Source organism: Phalacrocorax aristotelis, chromosome Z (genome assembly GCF_949628215.1).
Source record: "Phalacrocorax aristotelis chromosome Z, bGulAri2.1, whole genome shotgun sequence".
NCBI lineage: Eukaryota > Metazoa > Chordata > Aves > Suliformes > Phalacrocoracidae > Phalacrocorax > Phalacrocorax aristotelis.
In genome coordinates, this window is record NC_134311.1 from 21,791,000 (window position 1) to 21,817,247 (window position 26,248).

General features: G+C 36.0%; 1 protein-coding gene across 1 annotated transcript in view; it reads left to right on the forward strand.

Annotated features, from left to right (window-relative positions):
* The window catches only part of FBXL17 (F-box and leucine rich repeat protein 17), a 293,836-nt gene that overhangs the window by 12,795 nt on the left and 254,793 nt on the right, over nucleotides 1-26,248 (forward strand). Inside the window, exons 2-4 of the mRNA XM_075078407.1 lie at nucleotides 1,444-1,566; nucleotides 4,470-4,727; nucleotides 5,499-5,630. Coding sequence (XP_074934508.1) covers nucleotides 1,444-1,566; nucleotides 4,470-4,727; nucleotides 5,499-5,630 — 513 coding nt within the window. The remainder of the gene's footprint in view (nucleotides 1-1,443; nucleotides 1,567-4,469; nucleotides 4,728-5,498; nucleotides 5,631-26,248) is intronic.

Below are 26,248 nucleotides of genomic sequence, written 5' to 3' on the forward strand. Positions count from 1 at the left end.
TCCACTGCTCTCCCTTTGTTGACCTGATAGCCATCATAGAAGGCTGTCAGGTTGGCCAAGCACTTCTGCAAGTGCAGTGGTCTGCATGTCTGCACTTCTACTGCCCATGTTCAACTGATTCCCTAATAAGAAACATCCACTGACTCTGGTAATGGTCAAAGGCCTGCAGGAAAACAGGGTTTGTGCACAATCCTTCAGTGCTGTGAGGAGTCTTATATAAGAGATTGTGAGTTTATCATAGCCAGAAGAAGAAGGTGGGACTTAGAAATCCTGCAAGCATTTACAGAAGGTGGTGAATTTGATTTTTTTGTTGTTGTTGATTTTTTTCCCCCTATTATATTTTGCAGATCTCTTAGGAATAGTCAACCAAGTCCCCTTTGCCAAAGGATGTTACAGGGATACACATATTTAAAACTGCTAAGCTATCCACTTGTACAAGGGGGCAGTAATGGTTGTTATGGTTGACAGTTGACTGTCTAGTCTATTCTAAAGATCACTAGTGATGGAAATTCTGTAAGTCACCAGGTATTATATTCCAATGCTTCATTATCCTTAGTTTGAGACTAATTGTCCTGCCCACCACAAAGAAGATGGAAGTGTTGTCCTCTCTAGCGTGTTTGCTCCCTTTTCCCTCCCTTTTCTTCGGTTAAACAGTCCTAGTCTTCTCTTTGAATGCTTTTTGTTTTCTAGACCTCTGTGCTTTCTTATGGACACTTTCCAATATTTTAGGATTTTCTTGAGCATGTTACCTTCATATGTAACTCTTGACACACCTTTTTATATTTATTAACAACAGTACTTCGGAGGAAGGGCTGGATGTAATAAATATAACAGCAATTTATGAGTGTGCCATAAAGTACAGTTTTTTCATTTTTGCAGGCTGCTATAGTGCTCAAAACCTTGGGGTGTAAAATGCTGATTCTGTGCTTAGTTTCCTTGTATGACACTGATTTGCTCTGCTGATCTGCTCTCCGATCCCATGCCCCCTTCCCACAAGACTGATGTTTTAGTACCTTTATGACTCTTCTTTTCAATTCAGTTAAGAAGTAAAAGGAAAGGTTTTTCTATCTGAAACAATGGGAATGAAAACACCTCTTAAATGGCTTGCAAATAACATTGAGCTAATATTTGTATTTTTAATTCTTTATGTATGCCTTCTCAGCAGCACGTTTGAAATTTGGTCTAAGAAATGAGTGCTTAAGTAGGATAAGTTCTGTTGTTAGTTGTGCTAATGTGACTTACTAATATTGTCAGTTGTTGCGGGATGCATGATTTTTGTTATTGTCCTTGACTAATTAATTTAAGGGCAAATTTTGGAACTGTGTGTTGCAATGCATGCTAACACTTTTCTGTCTTTTTACAAGATGGGTTCGTACTAAAATATTTCTGTTGGTAAAATATGCTTACTTCTGACAAATAATGCTTTCTTCCCTGTCTTTACAGATATTTTCCAATTTATCCCTGAATGAGCGTTGCCTTTCAGCATCATTAGTCTGTAAATACTGGCGTGACCTCTGTTTAGATTTTCAGTTTTGGAAGCAGCTGGATCTCAGTAGTCGTCAACAGGTATGAAAATATCATTCTGGAAAAATTGTGGTTTGATAACTGTCCTGGTTTCAGGTGGGATAGAGTTAGTTTTCTTACTAGTAGCTGGTATAGTGCTGTGGTTTGGATTTAGTACAAAAATAATGTTGATAACACACTGATGTTTTAATTGTTGCTAAGTAGTTGAGGACTTTTCAGCTTCCTGTGCTCTGCCAGGTGCACAAGAAGCCGGAAGGGGAGGGGACACAGCCAAGATTGCTGATCCAAACTGGCCAAAAGGATATTCCATACCCCCATTCCATGATGACATCATACTCATTATATAAACTGGGGGGGAGTTGGCTGGAGGGGCAGTGATTGCGGCTGGGGACTGGCAGGGCTTTGGTTGGTGGGTGGTGAGCAGTTATCACTTGTTTTTTCCACCACATTTTGCTTCTTTCTCTCTTTTGTTGTTTTCCTTTTTATTATTATCATTATTATTTTTTATATTATCATTTATCTCAACCCATGAGTTTTCTTACTTGTAGGGAGAGTGAGCAAGTGGCTCTGTGGTGTTTAGTTGCTGGCTGGGGTTAAACTCTGACAATAACTCAGACTTTGTTCCTAGAACTTGTACTCTTTGCCAAAGGTAAACAAAACAAAAACTCAGAAAATGGTGATGTCTCTGCTTTTAGTAATTTTTCTCCTGGAGGCTGAAAATGTCTGTACCCTTAGTTTATCTCCTTTTGAATGTAGCTTCTTTTGACTGAGATCAGTTGTTAAGCAGTGTGAGGACAAGTGCTGTTTGAAATGGATGTGGGTTACCTGTCTCAGGTCTGTATCAGGTAGTGGTAATTCTGTTCATAAGACATACATCTTTCAATTAATATGAGATCTAGTATGTGAGCTTTTCTGAGGATGTTCTGGTTTGAAGAATGGTCACCTAACTAGTACTTGCTCTGTTTGTTTTGACAAATTTTCTTCAATTTTTCTTCAACAATTAATGTAGCTACTACTGATCATAAGACAGATCGTGTCTTTTTAGGCCTTTAGCTGATCCTGAGATTCATGGGTTTCATTTAGTGAGGTCCTTACACAGCCTAGCCTTAGGTTGTTCAGGGTAACTCTCCTCCTTTGAAAAATTCTTTAAGGATGCCCATGTTGTTTGATGACCCTCTTTAGGTTTCTTGTTGCTTAGTTACTTGCAGAAGTTTATAAAACAATCTTTTGAGAGTTTCATGAAAATATAGTGTGCAGGGGAAAAACTGTTGGAGGGTTCCATTTGAAGAAGCAGCAACATGAACTCATCTATGTTAGACATAAAAAATGCACATGGGATATTATTTTCAGATCACCAATTTGTAGGAAAGCATGCAAGTTCTCTTGCGTCTAGAGCTACTAGCTAACATATTTCTGAACCACTATGGAGAAGTTATATAGCAGATTGTCTGATTTTTCTCAAGTGACTCCAAAGCATACGCAGACCAGAGGTCTATCTTTTTACTGGGTAGGTACTACATGTCAAATCAGTTGTCCTTCTTCACCGTCTTGAGATGTAGCCTTATTTCTACTACAGTGTGTTGGTTTTTTTTTTGAATGGTTTTACCTATTAGGTATGTTAGGATCTCACTAAAGTTTCAGTTGTGATGTTGCCCTAAGAAACCTACCTTGCCAATTTTTTTGGGTTCCTAAACCAATGTTAAGCACAAATGTTACCCTCTTCCATGTGTAGGGAGGGTTTGGTGGTTCGGGTTTTTTTGGTTATAGTTTTTTTTGTTTTGGGGGAGTGTTGTTTGTTTAGGCATTGTTTGTGTGTTTTGGTGGCTTTTTTCCCCCCAATTTGTCACATCTTCTAGCTACCAGCTGCCTGATGAAATAGCAAGAAAAAAAGATTAGACTTGCTACTAATAGAAAACAGGTGGAATGTGGCAAAGAAAGTGTGTGTTTCTCAACTGTGTAAGAGAAAAACAAAAGGAATTTGTGTTGCTCTCTTGCCCTTTCCAGGCTTAAAGCTTAATCTCATCTATGATAAGTGGTGGATAAGTATTTCTGAATGGTTTTGTTAGAAAGACTTTCGCCATATGTCACCTCAGGTTTCTTGAAATTAGAACTCCCTCACTTTAAAAGTTTGTGTTGTGTCTTACCTGCTTTGGTTTTGTTTGTTTTGTTTTTAACTTGAAAACTTGATCACAAAGAACATCTCATGTTTCTTACTTGCTTTGTAGGACTAGATTCTCTTAAAATTATTGGCGTGTTAGCTAACTACAATGTGTACAGGTACAAAGTGGATAGAATCTTTTTTCTTCGAAGGAGCTCTGGGAAAATAGTGCATTTATCTGTTTGAATGGCCTTTCATAGGCTAACATGTAAAATATGCAAATTTTCGGTTTTAAACCTGAGCAAACAACAGGAGGAACCTTTGGATTTTAATTCATTTTTTCCCTGTTATGGTGGTGTTCTCATCCCTTTCATTCACTGCTGTCTTAGGTGACTGTTTTCCGTTGTTAAGAAGCCCATTGTTAGCTGCATCACTGTTGTATTTGTCTGCTGGCACCTGGTTTTAGATGATTACCAAAGCCTAAGTAAAAACCTGTTACATTTCAGAGATATATAGACCCTTTACATCACTGTAAATGCTACCTTAGGTGTGTAAGTAGAGTGCTGCCATAGAAGGGCAAGGAAATCCTTTTCCTCTAAAAGGTGGAGAATTCTTGGTCTAAAATATGAAGGGGACCATTAACTGTTATTCTCTCCAAGTGTTGGAGCAGATTTTTAAATAACTGTAAAACTGATTATACCACTATGCTCTTATCTTGGGAAACAAATCTTTTCATTCTCCCAATAGCTTATGGAAATGCATCTTACAAATAGTAGGTTTTGTGCTAATGAAATTAAAGATGTTTGTGGAAAAAAGCTACATTTGAGTATTTGGATTTTTTTTGCAGGTCACTGATGAGCTGTTGGAAAAGATAGCATCAAGAAGCCAGAATATTACTGAAATCAATATCTCTGATTGTCGCAATATATCTGATACAGGAGTATGCATATTAGCAATTAAATGTCCTGGACTCTTAAGGTATACTGCCTACAGGTGTAAACAGCTTTCTGACACCTCTATTATTGCAGTTGCCTCTCAGTGTCCTCTTCTTCAGAAAGTGCATGTAGGCAATCAAGACAGACTCACTGATGAAGGCCTGAAGCAGGTAACTACCCATTCCACAAATTTATTTTGTAAATTTAGGATCTTCCAACTTATTACCAATTACAAAAAGGGGCATGGAAGAAAGTACCCTATTCTAGGATTTAATGAAAATCAGATTATCTCTTCTACTTCAAAAATTGGTTTATGGGCATGTTTCCTTTGTGCAGCAAATGCTGTTCACTAACGTCTATGTACAATTTTTTTAAACTATATCCAGATTTTAAATGATCCTTTTTACAATGAAATCTCCAGTTTGACATCCTGTACTTCACTTCTGGGTGACTGAGCTTTCCTGAGCTTGGTTGCTCTTTGGAACCAGTGTTTAAGTAACTCTTTGTGCATCATGAAAGCTGAAGGTGACTGAGATCCTTATTTGTTAGGCGTACAGGAAGGTTTCATCAACACTCTCTAGTGTTAAAGGAGCATTTAGGGTAAGATGTGAAGTAGTTATGTTAAATAAAATATGCTGTCAATGGTCTAGCATACAGGCATTGTTAGCTGCTTATATATATGCCCAATAAATAACTTGCCTCTTTTGTGCTGCTCTTAGCTGCCTTTTGTTGACTGTAGTTAGCAACTTCATTTTGTCATGTATGTAATTATAATCTTTTTTGTTGGTGTATAGTACTTACAAAACCTGTAAAGAAAGATAACTTAAAAGAGTGGGCAGAGAAGCAGGCAGAAATCTCAACTCCCAGTCTCCAGTTCAGCCAAATCGTATTGGTCGTTTTCCTTTTTTCTGAAATACTTGCTTTGATTTCATTAATTGCAGCTGGGTTCAAAATGCAGAGAACTGAAAGACATTCATTTTGGGCAATGTTACAAGATCTCAGATGAAGGAATGATCATTATAGCCAAAGGCTGTCTGAAGTTGCAAAGAATATACATGCAAGAAAACAAATTAGTAAGTACATGCCGTCATTTTTTTTCCACAGCGTTTTCATTGTCAAAACTTTCCTCTTGCTTTGTCTGTTTAAAACTTTCTTCTGAATAGCTGTTTTTTGGCGGTGAATTGCCTAAAAATGTTCTTCAGCTGTGAAAACTTAGGTTCTACAGAGGTAGCTCAGAAGATGACTCCAAGTACAAATTAAGCTAATACTATTCCAGATACATACTAAGTTTTGGTTTTGACATGACATTCCAGGAGTAATTGTTTGGGAGATGGCTGATTTGTGTAGGAAAATACTTAGTCCATTCAGAATATTTCTTTTGTTTTTCTTACTGTTTTTCTACAGTAAAAAGTGCAAACTTATCTAAACTAGAAAATTTCTTGAGGTTGGGTTATTGACTACAAATAATACACTCTAGTAATCTTTTCTGGAAATATGTCACTTTCTCATCAGGATGCAGTAGAGTAGTGTGCCTGTACTAGTAGAAGGAAGTTGTTGAGGAGTAATAAAATTATCTTGTGTCCTGATTATAAGCAGTCTCTGAAATGATGGTTTCTAATGTTGAAAGCCACTATCTGCTAAATGGTATAGTAGAGCACTGGCTTTGATTTCTTTTTTAATTTACTGTTTTTCTTCCAAGTAAGTAGAAAATTTGCTTGCGGTTGAATTACTATCAGCTAATGCCAGGGTTATAACATTTAGTTTGAAAACTGCTGAACTGGATCAAATAAATTGCGTTTGTAAGAGAACAGCATACCTTGTAGTTAGTCATTTGATATTCGGCTTCTGATAGACAAACAGACTGACAAACAAATGCCTAAGATGGTTCATTTGAGAATGGTCACTATTTAAAAAAAAAGCCATTTATTGGTTTTGATCAGAATTATAGGAATTTGAGAAATAGGAGATGATGGACAAAACTGAGATCTCAGAATAGTTCAAATGCAGAGAAAAGGGTGTGTCACCTCCTCCCTTACCAAAACAAAATCCTGAGTACTGTCAAAGTTAGTCCTTGCAATATTTGTCTTAATATATGGAAAATCTTTCAACTTAAAAAAAAAAAGGAAGAGAAATGAAAGTTCCAAGAAGCCTGGAAGGAAAGCATACTCCTGCAAAAACTAACTGGAGAAAGGTGGGGAAACTCAAAGTATTATTAATCCTTGAATGAAAGGGGAAAATTTCATTGTGCATATTCAAGGGTTGCATAATTGTATGTGAAAGATTACTTAATTTTACATTAAGATTATTGTTTGTATAGATACCTACATGAGTGCATGATCATTGGAAAATACGTGGGTAAGGTGTTAATTTGGCCTTCCTTACAGATACATCTTATACTTCTTGCCATTGAAGTTTTTATTCTCTTTATAGTCTGAAATGTAACCTAAAAAGTTGACATTACAATTGTTAGTACTTGAAAGTTCTGTGGTTTTTTTAATCTGAAATGTCATCTAAATTCTCAGTTGAAGTGGAACATAGGAAGCATCTTCTTGTTTTTAAGACAATCAGGAAAAATGATCTTCACTTGCACTTTATTTGGTTGCCTTCATTATTGGAAATGTAACAATTTTTCATTGGAAATAAGTAAAAAATATATACTCTTAAATGAATAGGAAACTTTTAATTATTTTGTCACTTCTGAAAATGTGTCAGATGACTTGGCAAAACTATCTTTGCATAGTTTTTCATGAACGTAGGCTTTTTGAGTTTAGTTTTATTTAAATTAAGATTGGGCAGCAGCTTTTTCAGGAAAAAAGAAATTTGTGGCAAAGTTAGTTTAGCTTTGTAAAGTCTGAATTCAGCTCCTTAAGTCTTGGTCTAGAAATGTAAACATGAAATAAGTTATAAAGCTATTACGAACTCCAGTGTGTTAAATCTTCAGAATAAAATAACACTTGAATGATTCCACTAGGTGACAAAGCTACAGAAACTGACATGCTTTCCCCTTGCTAGGGGCAAGAAACTTTCAAAGCTTGCTGGAAGTGTAATTTTGTGTGATGAACCAAGACAACTTGTAAGAAGTTCTCATGCAGTTGTTAAAGTTTCACCTAAAAAAAAATAATTGTGTAATGCTGCAGAGTTAGCTTAAAAGGGAGTAATGGTTGGTGGCAAATGATGATCCACTCTGGGTACCAAATTCTCTAGGTTACTTTTGTTTTTAAGACTGTCTTCTAAAATAAAACCACTCTTAATATTTGCTGTGGCACATCTTCCTTCCTGCTACATTTGGGGAAATGGGTGTGTCAGTTTGTTTTCAAAATAGATATTTATTCTCTGAAATTAAAATATTCTGTGGCAAGAAAAGTGTAGTTGACAGAAGGATTTGGTTTTTATATTTGAAGTTCATAGATTGTCAGTCTGCTGTAGGAAGAGGACTCCTTTCCCCCCGCCCACCTTTGTAAACAGCTTCTGTAACTTCCATGTAAAGACTGGACATCGAGTCTGTGTGATTTATTTTTTATTTTCTTGTTTCTTCTTTTTTCAGAGGTGCTCAAAATCATGTGACTCTTACAGGCAATTTCTATTAATTTCAAAATGTGTAGTCCATTATAGATGGTACATGATGGCTGGGTTTTCATGTAGGCTTTTCTCAGACTAATGGATTTTATACTTCAAAAATAAATTTATACAGAGGCAACCAGCAGCTAAATAATGCCTTTGTGAGTGTTACTTTACAGTGAAATGTGGATCAGGCAACACAGTTCAGTTGCTTCATCCGTTGCTAAGTAACTCCATTATCAAACTGCTGAGCAGGAGCAGAGAAAGAAGAATTTATGTTCTGATTGTTTAATATACTAGGCATTTCACAGAAAAATAGACCCTTTATTTGAAATAACAAGTGAAAGCTGCAAATAATAAATGGGTGCAAAGGATGTGTGAGGAAAAAGTTAGCATCACAAGGCTAACTTAAAACAAGGTTATTTGCATAACTGCATATGATTTGTATCTCTTTAAAATATATTTATTTTCCTCTGTCCTTTGAATGGAAGAGTAATTATATGCAAAGCCTCTTTTCTGAAGCGTACTGGCGAAACTGGGAACCTAGCGGAAGAGGAAAAAAACATATATAAAATTGCAGGACTTGTGAAGTGTGCCGGTACGTTGAGTTGTCTTTCCTTATCTGTCCCCAGACAATCTGATAAAATCAAGCAATCTCACAGAAATTCAGTATAAATGGAAGAATAAATGTCTGTCCAGACAAAACTAGGAAATTTTCTAGCTTCATGGTTGAGTTTAGTTGGACTTATTATTTTATGGTTATGGCTGGAATTGAATGCTATGAGTATAACTTTCATGTTTGCCTCATATGAATAGTTAATGTGAATGAAGCTGCTGGAAGATGAATTGGTTAATTTCACTGTTAACTTTCTACCAACTACTCTTTTTGTCCTTCCACCCCAGATAGACAGTACATAGCTTTACCTGAAAAATCAGAGAACTGCTCCACTCTAACATGCAGTAATCTCACTGAGACATGGAGTGGGGCTGTACTTAACAAGAATTGTCAAGGAAAATTAATGCTTTCCATTGTAGCCTTCCCTAGAAGCATGGAGCCCTGAAAGATTTTAAAGGCTTTGAAGGCTTTTGTGACCTCTTCATAGGGAGATGAAGGATAAGTTTGTGACTACAGTACACCCAAAGGGAAGGATTGCCCCAGTAACAATTTTGTACAAGCAGTGTGTAAACTCTCCTAGAGTTGGGAGCTCCATTTTACAACCAGCAAAAACCTTCTCCACTTAACTATGTTGATTTTGCACAGCAGTTTCTTTCTTATTGCCTTTCCTTAACTGAGTAACTTAATGGCAAAAATTGTAATACAGTGGTTGCTGATACTTAACAGGCGGGATTTATGAATTTGTACCTCCCTACTCCACCTAGCGCGTGTGGTTTTTTCATGGTGATTTAGTTGTGGATGAGGAGAAAGAGCTCGTAAAGATGAAGTGAGATGCGGTTTTAGACACTGTAACAGGGTGACAGCATTCCTACCTCTATGCTTTCTTCCCTTCCTCTCTTTTCTGTTTTTCAAGCTTATTTAGGGGCAGATGGGAAATTAAACTGCAACTAAGCTACTATGGTTGGAATGCTGGCAGCATTTCTCCCGTTCCAGTAAAATGATCTTGTGAAGTAGGTGGCTTAAGGACAAATTATTTGTCTGATGGTTTCCAGATACGTTCATTAAGATGGTTATGGTCTAACCTGACCGTGATTCTAGCTTTTAACTCTGTCCAGGAAAAGTCTACTATGAATGGAGGACATTTTGCCCCAGTTGGCAGTGTGTTTATCTGATAATCTTTTTTTCGTGCCCGATGTGTGAGAACGCTTTTACAGTAAATATTCTACAGATAATTATTTAATGGTCTTTTTAAAGACAAGTATTCTGTTAGTGTTCTGTCCACCTTTGCAGTTTGTAACAGATAATACAGATAGAAATTCATGTTAACTGTGATGCTACGTTTGAAAGAAAACTATAATACTTAAGATACGTGAATAATACACTCTTTTAGTTTCAGTAAAAAGGAATTAAGACTAAAACATTTCAGTTTTATGTCATAATAAAATACTTAACATAACATTTTTAAAGTATTGACTGGAATCAACCTAGTATAAAAATCTGTAGGTTGAAAAAACCTTAATTTTCATGTTTTCTGAACAATCACAGCCTAGTGTAACGTGTTTTGTTTATCCTTACCTGTTCTACTGAGATTTCTGCTCCCCTCCTCCCCTTGACTTTGGAAAGCAGTTCTCCTTCATACGTGTCAGGTACAAAACACTTCAGCAGTGTGTCCAAAGGCCTTTGTGCATGCCACAGGACAGACATGGCGAGGAAAGAGTGCTTTCCTTCGAGTTTAGTTCAGGCAAATTGTTTGAGGAGAAAAGTCAGTATTATGAGGCATATAGACGGCACATTTTCTGGTGATGTGAACTACTGAGATTTAGAATATGTGGATAACTTGCTTCTTCACTTGTAACAATTAAGTGAAAGAGACTTCTGGGGAAAAATTTTCTTAGAGTGTGATTTCCCTGCCTCCCCCCTCCCCAACGTGTTCCATATACTGTTTCATTTTTTATGTATAATTACTTAACACTGCCCTTCTATTGGGAGAAATTTCAGAAAAAGCATAATTTTCCCATGCTTTTTCATGAATACTTTCTCAAAATACTAACTAGCTTATTTCATTGTTTTGAGGTTTTGCAAAGAACTATAGTTGTTCCAGACTTTTCTCCTTCAATTTTTTAATTAAAAACTCATGTTCTCCAGGACAGTGTTGCTAGCTTTCTTTGTAGACACAGAATGCACATGTAGGACTATTTACTTGCAAAATGCATGCATACATACTAAGGATGATGCCAATACTGAGATTGATTTCTCTACTGTATATCATAGCTTTGGACAGTGACGATTCATCTTCTGTCAAGTATTAAATTAGAGCTTTCTAAAGCAAAAACTCCTTGCAGATGACATTCTTGGTAGTGTTCGTGAGTAATGATAAGGTCCCTCTTGCATTTTAGTTTGCCAAACATATCACATACGCATCAAAAACTACTAATGTACTGTAGAAATAATGTTCAGCGTTTTAAAAAAATGTTGAATAACTACATTGAAACTAAGCTGAGATACGGGAAAATACGCTTTCTTAGGAACTGTTTGAGATGTCTGTTCAGTATTAAAAGTCACGTCGGAATGTTGGTCTTTCAGTAAGCTTCCCTTCTGAAACATTCACTTTATTAATTTTTACAAGAAAATAAAATGGTTCGATCATTTATTCAGAAATCTAGCTGATACAACCTTATTTCTCAGAGTTTGACTTTGTTGTTGTTGTTTAGAACTGTTGCATTTTGACTTGGGCAGTTTCTATAATACAGTTCTTAAGGTAAAACATTCGTGCCGAGTTCAGTGTTAATAGAAGAAAAAAAAACCCCGAAGATTGTGTGCGTGTGCGTAACTATGTATTTGCTGTAAAGGCAGTTGGACCACTATGCAGGTGTCAGACGTTTATTTTCTATATAAATGTTTCTGTAAATAATCTGGCAGTAAGTACAGTACTTCGTTGTCACCCCTAGGTGGCAGTATTGACTTGGTAGTGGTAACAGGTCTTGAGTCCTTCCTGTATTCCTTGTGAATTACCAATACACAGCAGATAATTTCTGAATATTGTGGCGGTTCCACAAATCCTGTTTTCTCTTCGGTTCAGCTCCCAGAATTGCTGTCTAAGTAGTTCTTAAATGTCTTCAGACTGTTAGTATAACAAAGCTTACTCAACTAAATAGCTTTTGACTCTTGCAGTGTAGTTATGTGTTATTCTTGCTGAAGCATTTGAGGAGGTTTGGTTTCTGTAGTTCGTTAAATAGTAGCAAAGAGGAAGGAGGAAGCTGATAGAATTTTGGGACGTTGTGGGATATTTTGTGTTCTTTTAAAATAGAATGAGTTTTGAGAACATATGATGGAAATGTGTATATCTTGGAACAGGTTGCCCAGAGGGGTGGTAGATAGCCCATCCCCGGAAGCATTCAGTGTGAGGTTGGATGGGACTCTGAGCAACCTGATCTAGGTAAAGATGTCCCTGCTCACTTCCGGGGGATTGGACTAGATGACCTCTGAAGGTCCCTTCCAACCTAAACATTTCTATGATCTATAATAGGTATACTGAGTATCAAGTGAATGAGTTGAAACTAACTGCTGCTGAAGATCCTGAATGAAACCTTGGAGAAAATGATCTATTGTTCCTTGATTTGCTTTTTTATTCATTCCTAGATTAGTCTATCTTCTGCAATGATAATGCAGTTTTGAACTTGTGACTTCTTAAAGGCCAAGAGTATGTCGTCAGGAGATGCGTATTTAGGAATACAGCACAGGAGACTTTGCTTTTTGAAGCGAATTATTCAATGTGCATCCTTGTCTGATAGTGTGGATTTTCTTATTTACTACACTAATTTTATTTTTTAATAGTGTACACCAAAAGTACTTCATGTGTCGCACTCTTCAGTTATATTTCCGGGATATGTGTCAGAGAGGCAAACTAATTCTGGTTAAGCCCATAGTGTCAGATAAATTAGGAGCACCTTAAAGTAATAATTTTCAGCTTAATGCTTAACACCACATTATGGGTTTTAAATGAAGTACCAGAACTTATATTGAAAGTATGTTTCTAGTTGTTGTTCAAAAGACATCTCTGCAGGAGGAGATTTTACTCAAGAGTTGCAGGGTGTGCGTCTCTGGGTTTTTTTCTTGTTTGTTTTTAACCATCACTAATGCTTTTGTCTTTTTGTATGATTTCTGACCCCCATCTTCGCCCCTCCAAGTATTTGTCTTCAGTGGGAAAACTTTGTATTTAAGCAGGTGAAAGAAAATTTCATTTTAACAAGAATTTGGTGTTTGTGAAACTCTTCAGACTGACAGCACTGGAAACTGAAGTCCTCTTTTTGTCCACTAAACAGGTACAGCATGAGCAGCAGCAGCAGTGCAAGCTTCACCCCACTGCCCCACAAAAGTGCTGCAAACCCTGACCTAGAGAGAGACCTCTAGCAAGGTTTAAGAGGCTTGTTCAGTCTCCATGCTCACTTAATCGTTACTGTGGCTGCCAACGGGAGTACCCATTTGTGGTAGTGGATAGATATCCACATCACAAAAGCACCAGGAGCTGGACTGAAAGCACCAGCTTATTTCATAAAAACTACTGACCATCTGTCAAATGATTTAACTTCAGTTACCACAGACCTGGGCCACTGGTAGAAGTGAATGGTTCCATGTCCCACTGCCAATTCCTGGAGCTCAGTCTCTTTATAAACACTAGTGCAGCTTCTTTATACTATATGCTCTGCAGAAACAAAATGTACAGGCTGTAACTTTCTGGTAAAGCTAGTTGTATACCCCTTTCAAATGCTTGACTGTACATGTAAATATGATGGCTTTATAATCACATTAGATATATGGTTTCACATATGCTTTTTTCTTTTTCTAAACAAGTACTGAGCTTTTTAACCAACTCTTTCATGTTGTGAGTTGACTTGTCATGTATGGTGTGTGGGGGTGTGTGTTTGTGTATATACGTTGAAAAAGCAAATAAGAACTAGAGTTGTAATAAATATTGTTGCATTAATTATGTTTTTGGACTCCAGGTATGTATATACAAGAAGGTTATAGTAGATTAATGGCTCTACCTACTCTACAGGTTTTTTAACTTTCAGTTTTTATATGGATATAAAGTTAGGTATTATACCACTTAACATAATTCTTCACACTGTAATTTGTTACCACTTAATATTTTATGTATAAAATGTGTGGTATATACACTGTAAATTAACAATAACAAAGAACTGAGGTATGGGATAAAACAGGAGTGGAAAAGTGGCTGATGCAGACCTTTTTTTCCTACTATTTTGGTCAACTTTGTAAGATGATTATTCACTGGATACTCGCAGATGATATATTTTGCATACAATTTTAGAAAAGGTTAAATATATTTATACATTTAAGTGATGTCTGCTAATGTAAATTTGATATACAAGATCACTAATATGCCAGTCATTAATGTACAGGCAAAGTACTGTAATTAATGTTCTCTATATTGAAGATTCAGGTAATAAAAATATGAATGAATGGAGGTAATTTAGAAAACCTGAAAGCAACCTACAAGCAAATTGCAGCAAGGTGGGAGTTATAAATACAAGTAAATTCTTATGCTTTCTCTATAGTTATTGAAAGAGCCATTGTATACTGTTACTGAAATACCAAAGGCAATGGCAGTATTGTAGGGTATATCTGTATTTCTAGAGCATGCAATGTTTTGTTTTTATTAAATGCTCTGTCAAACTGCAAATAGAAAGTTAAAATGTATTTAGTAGTCAGCTCAGAAGATGCCCGTACAATCTCTTTACTGTTGTGGTATTTTGTCTAATTTGACCTGTTAGCATTTTATGTAAAAAGAATGAATGTAAATAAAAGCAAAATAATAGAAAGTTGCAATAGCACATTGCCTTCAAAAGAGGCTCTTACTGAAGCTATAAAACATCTGTCATAATATGTAACTGCCATACTGAGGAAGATGTATGCAGTGAAATTATATACTTTCTTCCTCTAGATTCCAGTAATTAATAAATCTTAGAAAATTTATGCCTCAGTCTGCTTACTGAAATGATAAATTGTAACTGAAGTATGCAAAATACTTGTTTGATTATGTAGGGTAGATTTATATGAATTTTAGTAGACATAATAGATGTTTAACTAAACTAGACTGTAGCACTTGTTTGGGTTTTTGTGGGGGTTGTTTTGTTGTTTTTTTTCTTGGCTTTTGTTGTTCTTTTCGAGCTTGTAACCTAATTTAAAAGCTTGGTGACCAGGGATTGGTAGCTGGATATGGAGCCTTTTTAATTGTTTGAAATATCCATATTTAATTGTCCTTTGGGTCATTGTCCAAGTATTATTGCACTACTTTAGTCATGAACAGAATTCCATGATACCAGAGTGAAAAATATTTCCATTAAAAAGACGTTTTAATAGAATGTGTGCTGCTAGATAATAAAGTCAACTGAATTGAGTTGTAACAAAAAACTTCAGTTTCTGTGGGTTTTTTTGGGGGTGGAGGTGATGGGTGGTTTATTCATTTTAATGATGTTTTGTGGCAAAGAGACCACTGGCAAACTCCAGATGAATCACTTGTAGTTCTTCATTTGTTAAGTTGGTATCTTGACCCATGTTGCACTTGGTAAAAAACTTCAGCCATTCACTAAAGGAAAACAGTAAATCAGAACTGATATTGATCCCAGATAGCTGTGATGCTTCTTACTGAAAGAGTTCATGAGTATGATGCTGTGAAGCAAATCCTTAAAACTGTATCATAATTTTAAAATGGTGGTAATTTACATCCATCAGAGATAATAGAAATACGCTTTTATTTGTGTAGGATAAAGGCAAGATTATGTAAAAATAATGACGGACAGACAGGCATATTTATTTTTATTATCTGTTCCAGCAAATTCCTGTTGAACTTTTTATCTTTATGAAGCTAGAAGAATGAACTTGTCAAATTTCTGAAGCTGGATGAAAATACTTTGATTCCCAAAGAACTTGATTGTAACTTTACATAGCTTAGTTTTAAGCATGAGAGATCAAACCTTGTATTTAGTTAGGTGTAATGGAAGTAAGTTCTACAGATGTCCACATCCCCTCTCCTCATGCTGCTGTAGTGACAAGTATCTGGGAGGAAATATATTCATGTTCTCTTGGATATCTTGAGATGCTCTTCCAAGTCGTCGTGTTCACCAAAATATTACATTGTTGGCATATATGTCACAGGGCAAATTGAGCAGACATGGAGAATGAACTGCTCAAACTATCCTCAGTACTGTCTTCTCTGAGTCAATGTTAAATTGTTGACTTTTGAACTGCAACATCAATGCATAAACTTTCGAATTTACACTTAGCTGAAAGCTTTTCCTTGTAAATTTATCATCCTTATCTAAACCTGTTTTTTGGTGGTCCACGTTTTATGCACTTTCATCATCCTAGAAATTCCAACCTTATTTACTGTAGATTTGCTAACGTCTTTCAACTGTCATTGTTCTTTCTATGCAAACGCTTAAGAAACTCTGTTTGGGCTTTACACGTAGGTACCATTGTACTTACTGTAGCTATTCTTGAACATCCTGTTCTGCCCTTCAGAGCTATGTGCAGCTTTGCCCCAGTAGTTTTCCCAGAGTCCTTAACTTAGTATTCCTCCTTTCTTATTTTTTATTTTACCATATTATTCTGTTGCGTCTGAAGCTTTCTTAAAGATTACCTTGCTGGTGTGGACTTCAGACACCAACTTGTGGCTGTCTTCTGGTCTCCTTGCTCAGTTTAATCCAAATGTGGGGGGGGGGGCTTTTAAAAAAAAAATTTTTTTTTATTTAATCTTTGTGGGGTTTGTACCTTCTTCTGACGTTATGCAGAAATTTGTTTTGTAAAAATATGAAATTACTTCAATGTTTTGAGTTTGAGAGTTGAGGGTTATAGATACATGTCTGTCTGGATCATGAACATGTGAGTGCATACTGAACTCACCATAGGACTAATTTTGTGAGTGTACTGTTTTTGGCTGGGATAGAGTTCAATTTCTTCACAGTATCTGATATGGTGCTAGGTTTTGGATTTTTTGACCAAAACAGTGCTGATAACTGAGCAGTGCTTACACAGAGTCAAGGCCTTTCCTGCTCCTCACCCCATGCACCAGCGAGTGGCTGGGGGTGCACAAGGAGCTGGGAGGGGACGCAGGTGGGACAGCTGACCCCAGCTGACCTAAGGGATATTCGATACCGTAGGACATCATGCTCAGCACATAAAGGTGGGGGAAGAGGGAGGAAGGGGGGTAGTTCAGAGTTAGGAAATTTGTCTTCCCAGGTAATGGTTACACGTGATGGAGCCCTGCTTTCCTGGAGATGGCTGAGCACCTGCCTGCCCATGGGGAGCAGTGAATGCATTCCTTGTTTTGCTTTGCTTCCGCATGCGGCTTCTGCTTTGCCTATTAAACTGTCTTTATCTCAACCTGTGAGTTTTCTCACTTTTACTCTTCTGATTCTCTCCTCCATCCTACCATGGGGGGCAGTGAGTGAGTGAGTGGGTGGAGCTGAGCTGCTGGCCGGGGTTAACCCACAACAGTGGTAAAGATTGTGCTGGTGTTCCACCTCCTGCCACTTTGCTAAAATTATAAGACTGGTTTTGGAATATTTTCTGTATAAATTCTGAAAATGTAAACTAGAAAAAAATTCTAGGTTACAAAATTGTGAAAAAGATAAATGTGAATGGGAAGTATTTCTTTTTGGTTTTCTGCTTAAACATAGAAAATTTCTGAGCCTTCTATAAGCTGAAATGGAAGAGAGTAATAACATTTTGAAGGGTTGCTACTGTTCATATTATCTAATTAGTACTTAAATGTAGGACAGCATTGGTATTTGGAGGGCTATCTATATAAGAAATAAGAGTAAGTTTGTTTCTGTTAGCCTTCAGAGTGATTAACTGAGAATGAAACAAATGCAAATAAATGCACTGAAATGATCTTGCCTTACTGGTAAGGGTTTAAAAAAAAAAAAGGTAGCTGGTGTAACTTGATGTTCCAGCTCTTAAGAGCTGAACGCTGTGTAGGGTAGATGAGTATCCGTGAGCTCACTAGCTAATCGAATGCCGTTTGTGAAAAGCCATCACAAACTATGGCTAAATTCTGCAGAATGGGATCTGTTGCAAGGAATCAGTTCCTCTTTGTGCTGCCACTGTCTTCCCATGCACCATCTCCACTCTTGTGATCTGAGTGATCTCAACCTGTGGAGTGGAGGGGCATTAAAAATGAATAGTTTTCTGCTGGGTTGATAGGCTGAGCTCACTGTGCAGTGGCCTAAAGGTAATAGGTCTGTCAAGCAGCATGGCTGATATAAGGGCAGGAACATGCTTGAGGGTAAGCAGGAGTGGGCAGTGTGAAAGATAGCTTTACTTTTCATTAAACAGTACTATGAATTTTGAGAACTTCCTCATACTTAAAAAAAAAATAAAAATAGTGGTGACCTCACAAAGCATTTTCTTCCCTCCCAAAAGAAAAAAATTACTGTTTTTGTTAAATGTAAGCCAAAGGGTTTGCTTTCATGTGAGAGAGTGTGCAACAGCAACTGCAGTGTTCCAGAAGACTTCCCCAGTCTACTTGCAAGGATTGCATTTTTACGGTGATGGTCGTACAGACAGCGCTGCTGTTTAAGGTGTAGCTATGCCTCAGCTGTTGTCTTCCGTATTAATACAAATGTCATGCGCCCTAAGGATTTGTTTCTAGGCCTTGTGGGTTTGGAGATGTTATGATGCTTTGTGGTTTTGCACCAGAGGTAGGGTTAGCCAGTTTACTGCAGATTAACAGTAATAGCTGTTAATCTTGTGCAGCCCCTTGAAAATGCTAAGGACTACTTAAGTGTATATATATACTACTTTCGTATACCAATACTGTCTAACAACAATAAGAGGTTTGTGACTGTATTACTAAAATTTGATTACTTCAATACTGCACAAATCTGTTTAAAATATAGTTATTTCATGAAAATGTGAATTTCTGGAATGAAACGGGTGGAGAATTGCACTAGTTTTAGGCATTTCTGGAAAAAACCTTAATGGTGGATACTTCAGAAATTTGTATTTTATATATTTCAGAATAGCTGTACGTAGTATCATTTTCTTCCTTTTTTTAGTATTGTTCATTACATTTCAGGATAACTTAGAAAATGTCTTCTTCCTATAGGAGTCATGCTTGTGTTAATGTCTTGGTTTCCTTTTTTGTTTTTTTAAATGTCTTTCAGCGCTGTACACTGTGTATTGCTCATAGATTATAATTCACCTGGATTTTGAAGTATTTGCAACAAACTTTTAGAAAACAAATTAGTATTGCAGTGTATTTTATGAGATAGAAATAGTATGCGTTTGAGATAAAATTGTTCACAGTATGTACATCTTGTAGATGTTATTTGTCTTTTAGGTTTGCTTCTACTATGTAAGTTTTATCTCACTTGGGAAAGGTGTTGCAAGTAAACTGTTACGGGAGGGTTGCTACAGCTGACCTTTCGTTTTTTCAGTTGTGATACTAGTCCTCAGTGAAATGATGTGAAACTTGTGGAACTCCAGGGGCTGTAGATATAAGGGTTTGATTTTTAATTTTTTTTTTTCCCCCACTCCTGGAAGAAAACTAGTCAGTGGATTTTAAACTTGAATGATGCTGCTTTGATACTTATGGTATTTTACAAACTGAAAGCAAAGAACATGATCATGCTTTGGAGGAAGTAATTTGTTTTGGTAGAAGGTAACAAAAGTTCTTGTGATTATATCTGGTAGGGCTGTGAAGTCCTGTGAAGATGTCTTCCCCCCTCCTCTGTATTCCTCATTTCTGTTGTGGGTGGAGTTATCTGGAAATTCAAAACTTCTTTGAATGTAATTCCAGTGTTTTCACTGCAGGAATAACGTGGCAGTAGCTCACTTGTTGCCCTCATGCAGGTGACAATTTAGCTGCATTACTGGGTAACATACTCATGTAATTGTTTTCCTTTCCTGTAAAACTTGCTCTTCTTGGACTGAAGAATTATATAAACAAGGGATATCCTATATTGGCATGGTGAGATACTGCTGTTTTAGTTTCTTTTCTTGCTGCTTTTACATGGAAGTAGCTATTCACTCAGTGGTATTTTGGACTGTAGGAACATGTCTGTGTATCTGTGAATTTATCTGTGAATCTACACCTTACTTCCCTGAAATAAAACTTGGGTGAGGTAAGCAAAAAGTTGCTATGTTAATTTTTAATTTTTTATGCTAACTTGGGATTTGCTAGTAGTTTGCTCTGATCCTGTGAAGATGATGATAGTGCAGTTTGTACATCAAATTAGACACAAGTGGAAGATTGAAACACATACTTCAAAATCCTGTTCTCAAACTACAGTTATTTTTAAGGAAAATTCCAAGTATATTTAAGTAAGTGTTTAACAAAAGTAACTAAATCTGGATACTGAATTTGACTATTTTTGTAAATTGAAAGGTATTTACTTAGTAATGCATAAAAAACTTGGTGTTGTGTGACACTAATTTCATGATTCATAAGGTGCAGAAATTCTTGTGACTGCAGAACAATTTCAACTTCTCATTTAAGTTTGGCTTTTCAGTTTGAAGATGAACGAGGTCATAGAAGTACTAAAGTGTATTAAAGATACTAAATGCACATTAAAAACAGTGGAAAACTTGGTGTTTGTGGTATTAGCATTTTTGATCAGTGTATCTCTGCAGTTGGTTTATATTCAGATTCTACTAGCTGTGCAGACATTATTGTAGTATAGTGTATATATATAAATACTCCAACCTTTTAGCACATAAGTTGAAGAACAAGAATTTAAGTATTTTGTTCTATAATATAATGGGGTTTCTATTTTAAAAATAAATTTGCAAGAAAAAAAGTAATATTTTTGTCCAGTAGTTCAAAAAGTAATTTTAATAGATTCTTCTTGAATTGAACATGCTTTGTCTTTCTGATGCTGGTATTTGTAGAAAATGCTGCTTTGAAAGAAGATAGATTTTGATGCATAATAAAAGGCAACAGGCAGATCAAAGATTTAGATACCTTGGCTTAAGATTTTGAGCCCAAAATAAATTGTTCCTTTTATCTGGTAACTCTGTTAATGATGTAATTGTTTATGTATCAAATCTGCCATGCTGGTATCGTTGGTATGCTGTGGCTGTGTTTACTAGGACAATTGACTTCTGCAGTAGTTCGTGTTCATCACGAGAGTGCAATCCTCTTCCGTTTATTGAATTCTCCAGGAATATCTGGTTCTGACAAATTTGGCAGTCTTAAAGGTAATATTCAATTTCTCTAATTTTTAAAAGCTGAAGTTAGATACAATTTTTTTTTTTAGGTGAGCACGGTAATTTATTTTCTTTGAACTACATGGAAATGGGACATAATTATTACTGTTATTACTGGTTAACCTGTTTGGAGTTGTATTCAGAAGACATATGATTATGCCTTTCTTGATTTAAGCTTGCCATGCGGAAAAGTTAGGCTTATGAGTGTAAGGAGTAATTACTAGACTCTTATACATCACAAAATCAGCATTTTTGTAAAAGCAGCTGTTGATTTTTGAAAACAAATATTATTGAAGAACTACCAATTCATTCAATATTGCTGTCTGTGTAGTCTATTACACGTAAATACAGCACATCAATTTCCATTTTTAAGACCTCAAGTTTTCAGTTGCATATAACATTTTCTCCTTGATTACTTTGGACAGAAATTTCCATTCTACCCAGAGTGTATGTGTGTGAACAAATATTTTGCTTACAAAGGTTCTAATTTTTCACCCTAAAAAAAGAAATCTGTATGAATGTCTGCTTATAAATCCTTAAAATACAGTTTTTCTGTACCAATTAGCAGGGGAAACCACCGCGGTATAAAGGATGTGCTTTTACTGTCCTCTGAAAAATACATCTTGCCTGTATTCAAACCAATGTTTGAAAAGAAATCAACATTACTATTTTCTGCCTATACATACTGTCTATGTTAAAGATAAACAATTATGAGACAGGTTACTTAACTAAATGTATATAGAGCAATGTGGCATGATGTGGCACCATGTGAACATTTTCTGGTTTGGGTCTGAAAAGATTTGGTAAGGTTACCTGAAATTTCTTTCCTTAGATGCTAGGGACTGCTATAACAGTAGGATCAAGTAAAAGTAGCAATTGTGGTTTTATGTTGGTTTTTGGTTTTTTTTGTTTATTTTTCCTCATCTACATTTTGTTCCTTGGTGGTTTTATGTGAGGAACATAGAAAAATGAGGATTCTGGGGAGCTCTTGTCTATCTCTTATGTAGGAAATTGATACAACAGTTTAAAAAACAGTCTTCTCTGAGAGGCTTTCCATCCCTGTAGCAAAAATTAGCGGAGGAAATGTGCTGAAGAACAGACCAATGCCGGTACCATAAAACTTTGTTGTTGCTGTGGGGGTTTTTGTTGTTGGATTTTTTTGTTTGTTTATTTTAGCTTTAGCTAAGATGCCAAGACTTTGTGTTGGAAAAATGAAAAAGTTGCTTCGCGGTGGGTTTTGGGTGGGGTTTTTTGTTTTTTTGGGTTTGGAGGGGGGGGTTGATGGTCAATTGGAGAATATAACCTGGATGTTAGAAACTATGAGAATGAGAAGTTCTGCAAAGCCTTGCTGGCCAAGTCCTCAAGACAAACTACACTTGCTTTCCCAGAAGCCATATGTTCTGTTATATTGAAAAGAGGCTTTATAAGAGGTGCTCTAAATTTCATTCCTACTTTTTTTAACATAGAGCCCTTTGAATTTGAGGCTAGGCCTAACCAGAGGATAGGTCAGTTGTCTCACAAGTGATGGTGCTCTCTAAACATATCCAATCTTAAAGCCTATTCTGGCTTTTCTTTGGAAAAGAATGGGGAGTGGTGGTCAAATTCCTCCGAAACCAACTCCTTTATTCTTATTTTTCCTTTTCTTCGAAAGCAAAAAAATTACCAAAGTAATGTGTAGGTGTGGAATAAAAGATACAGGTTATGTGCGTTAGACGACCTTAGGAAAATTCACTCTTGAACATGTTCCATGGTGTATTGTTTCCTCAAAATGAAAAGGTGGGGGAGTTTCACATCTTAAAACATTGAGTCTGGTGGTAGGAATTATGATAAATGGTTTTGGATTTATCTTTAAAAGTGGTGTTTTTGCCATAGGTAGACTTGTACCATATATAATTTGGGGAACTTTTAACTAACATGTACTCGGAAGTCTTGAAGTTGTCCAATCTATTAAATTAATACTGTGATTTTATCAACAAAAGAATTTTTTATCAGTGAGTTTTAAAACTAATTCTGTATGAATTTTTGAGCCAGCAAATGCCAAAAATCAATTCTTAGATGTTTTTGTATGTGAATTACAAATAGTGAACCTTTAAATTACTCACTACCCTGTAGCTGCTGTTTGTACAGTCCTTGAATTACTGTTAGAATTGAAAGCATTTTGTCATGCAATATTCATGTTGTTGCTTGTCTTCTTCCTTCTGAGCACAACTTAATGTTACATAAATAATTTCAGTATTGGTATATAAAACGCTTAGATTTGCTATTTTAAACTTCACTTAGCTGAAGTAAATTGTATGCATCTATTTAGGGTGAAGTACTCTACTACATCAAAATTGTACTTTTGTTTTGTGCGGTGGGATTTTTGTTTGTTTTTTATTTTGGTTTGGTTTTTTTTAACAAAGGCCTATTTGGTGAATCTCCTGAGTCATTGCCAATGAGTGACAATTCAGCCTCAATACTCCTGTTTTTATGAATGTGTCTTTTCTGATCAGGGTCAGACTGGGGTGGGGGGTGGAGGCGGAAAACTGGAATTTTTTTCTACTTAATTATTGTATATTTCAGGGGAACTGTTTATTTGTTATTGTAATCAAAGCTGGACTGTGGAGTGGTTTTAGGGTCTCTTATGTTTTTCAGAAAGAAAGCTTCCTAGCCAAGCAAACTAAAACAGAGTTCCAAGGCTTCAGATAAAATGAAAAATTGGACTCTTCTATTGATTAAGAATTTTGATTTAACAGTAGCAACATTAAAGCTGACCTTAATTTAAAAAAAAAGTAAATGTCATATGAAGTACAGGATTTAAAAAATATTTTTATGTAGCTCTATTTTTGTATATCCACATTTTTCTTTACCATTTCTCCTCTGAAAGCTAAATGATTTTGCAGGTTTTATCTTTGCTATTGAATGTAATCTAGTTTTATAAATAGCTTGTCATTTAGTAACTAACTTACTTTTTTCTATATAGTGCAAGTGGTCTGTATCAAAAAATGTTTATTGAAAGTTATTTCTCTCACAGACTGCTGATTTTTTATTATTCTCTTGCAAACTGTTGGAAGAAGACAAAGGGCTTCTGTCTTTGCAGACCTTAATTCCTTTTCAAATTCAAGTAGTGTAGATTACAATTATGATGCAACCCCATAATTTTCACCTTGTTGTTCAGTGTTATTGAAATACTTCTAAGTTGACTGAAGTGATATTTTTTCCCCCCCATAAGCATTCCTTCTGTTGAGGACTTTTCTCTTTGCCTGGTATACTTTCACAATTTATTTTCAGTCTTCACTTACTGACACAAAGTTTGTTCAAGGGCAGTTTGGATAGCTTTAAATCTGTCTGTTGCTGTTAAGAATGGCATCCTCCCTCCACCCAATACAAAAAAATCAAAATTAAAAAAAAAATCAAAAAATTTGCTTTTTCTCATCGGAACAAAAGTGTTAAGACCTCATAGAAGAGGGAAGAGAAATTACCAACAAGAATCCAGAGTTAAGGGGACTCAGCTGACAGTAGGATCTGTTCTGCTTTGCACAAAAGTTATTCACTAGGATTTGATCTGTAGAGGACAAACTGGTATATGTGCATGGTGTGTGTGTGTTTAATTTTATTTTAATTATTCCTTTTCCCCCTCCTACTCTCCCCTTGGAGTATTAGTAGCAGGGACAAACATGTATGCACTACTGTTACTGTGTGCATGCTGTTAGTCCAGCAGTGAACGTGCAGGCCTGACATACATGTAGAACAGGGCCAGACTTGGCATTATGCTGGCCTTGTTCAGATGGCTTCCATTTGGTCTAAAGTAAAGATTAGCCTGAAATAAATCCTGTATTGATACAACTTTATGGTCAGCCATTGTTAAGTGTACCTCAGTGTCCAGGCTGAAGAATCTGTACACTGTTCTTTGTCTTGTTTGGCAGGTGGAACACATGTCTCCTTCTTCCATTTGGTCATGTATTCCTATGAAAGTTATTATTTCAATGAACTTTTCAGCTGTTCATGAAAAGGTATCTAGAAGTCTCTAAATGCCTGCTGTCTTTCTAATTATTGCTTTGATTATCTGTCAGGATTGCTAAACTTCGGTTTTGTTCTATTTTCTATTGTCTGAGATTCTTTTAATTCCAGAATAGTTGAAGTATTTGCCTTCTAGGCTATGTGGAAAGGTTCACATAAGTTGCCATATGCAAAGATGTCTCATCAGTTTCATGTGTATTTTGTTATATTCTGTTCAGATAAGCCAGGTAGTGTTGCAGATACTTTTTGTTTTCTTTTCCTTTTTTGTCCTTGTGATTTTCTTCTAAAGCTTGTAACTTTGTATTTTAATTCAGATCAGAGAGAGATCTCTTCCAGTTTAATTCTCACAATTTTGTATACTTGTTCTGTCTGTATTATTTTGTTCTGAAGATCTATTTTGTAACCATTATATTAATCCAGTAACTTACTTGTTAGGTTAAACTCTGATTTGCAGCAAAGACAATGCAAGGATAGACAGTGGCATACAGGCTGAAATTGCCAGGCAAAGTACGAGTATTTTGTTTGAAAATACTGAGTTTTGTCAAGAAATCATGGTTGTATTAAAATCTCTGAGAATCATTATCTGCCTTACTTTTAAGTTAACCAGCTTCCTTAAATGTGGTCATATGATTGCAGTGCTTTAGTACTCCTAATCTAGTCTCTTGCACAAAGTCTGACAAATCCATCAGTTGTCATGTCTTCTTTTACCTGTTACTTTTTTTGTCTGATCTTGCAAGGGTGGACTTCACTAAATCATGGTGATGTTAATATAATGGCCTAGAACTTCTTGGTGGAAAAGGGGTGAACAGAGACCTCATTTTCTTTGCATTCTTTCACTTCATTTCAGGATTATTCTGGGATGCATGTGGTGACGGCAGCAGGTTATGATGCACTATCGCTGTGCATTATTATCTTGCCACATGAAGTTCAGCAGGCCTCAAGAGATGCTCTTCCAGCTTTTCAAGATTAACAGTTAGAGTCTAGAGTTTGATTGTTATTTTTAAGTGGAAATAATTGGAAAAATGAGTTGTATTTTCAACAGAACTTAGTTAAAATTTAAATAGTGGCTGTAAGTACTGATTCAGAATCATTTAAGTGTTAGTTAGATCTACAGCTCTTTAGAATATCTGATTTCAGTTTTGGAAATGGAGCAGTTTACACAATTGTCTTCCTAAACTCGTGCTTAGATCCTCAACAAGTTATTTCCAAAGACTTCTGGTATACTTAGTTCCTATAATTTAAAATATGAGCATGGAACACTGTGGCAGTCAAGACCTTTTTACT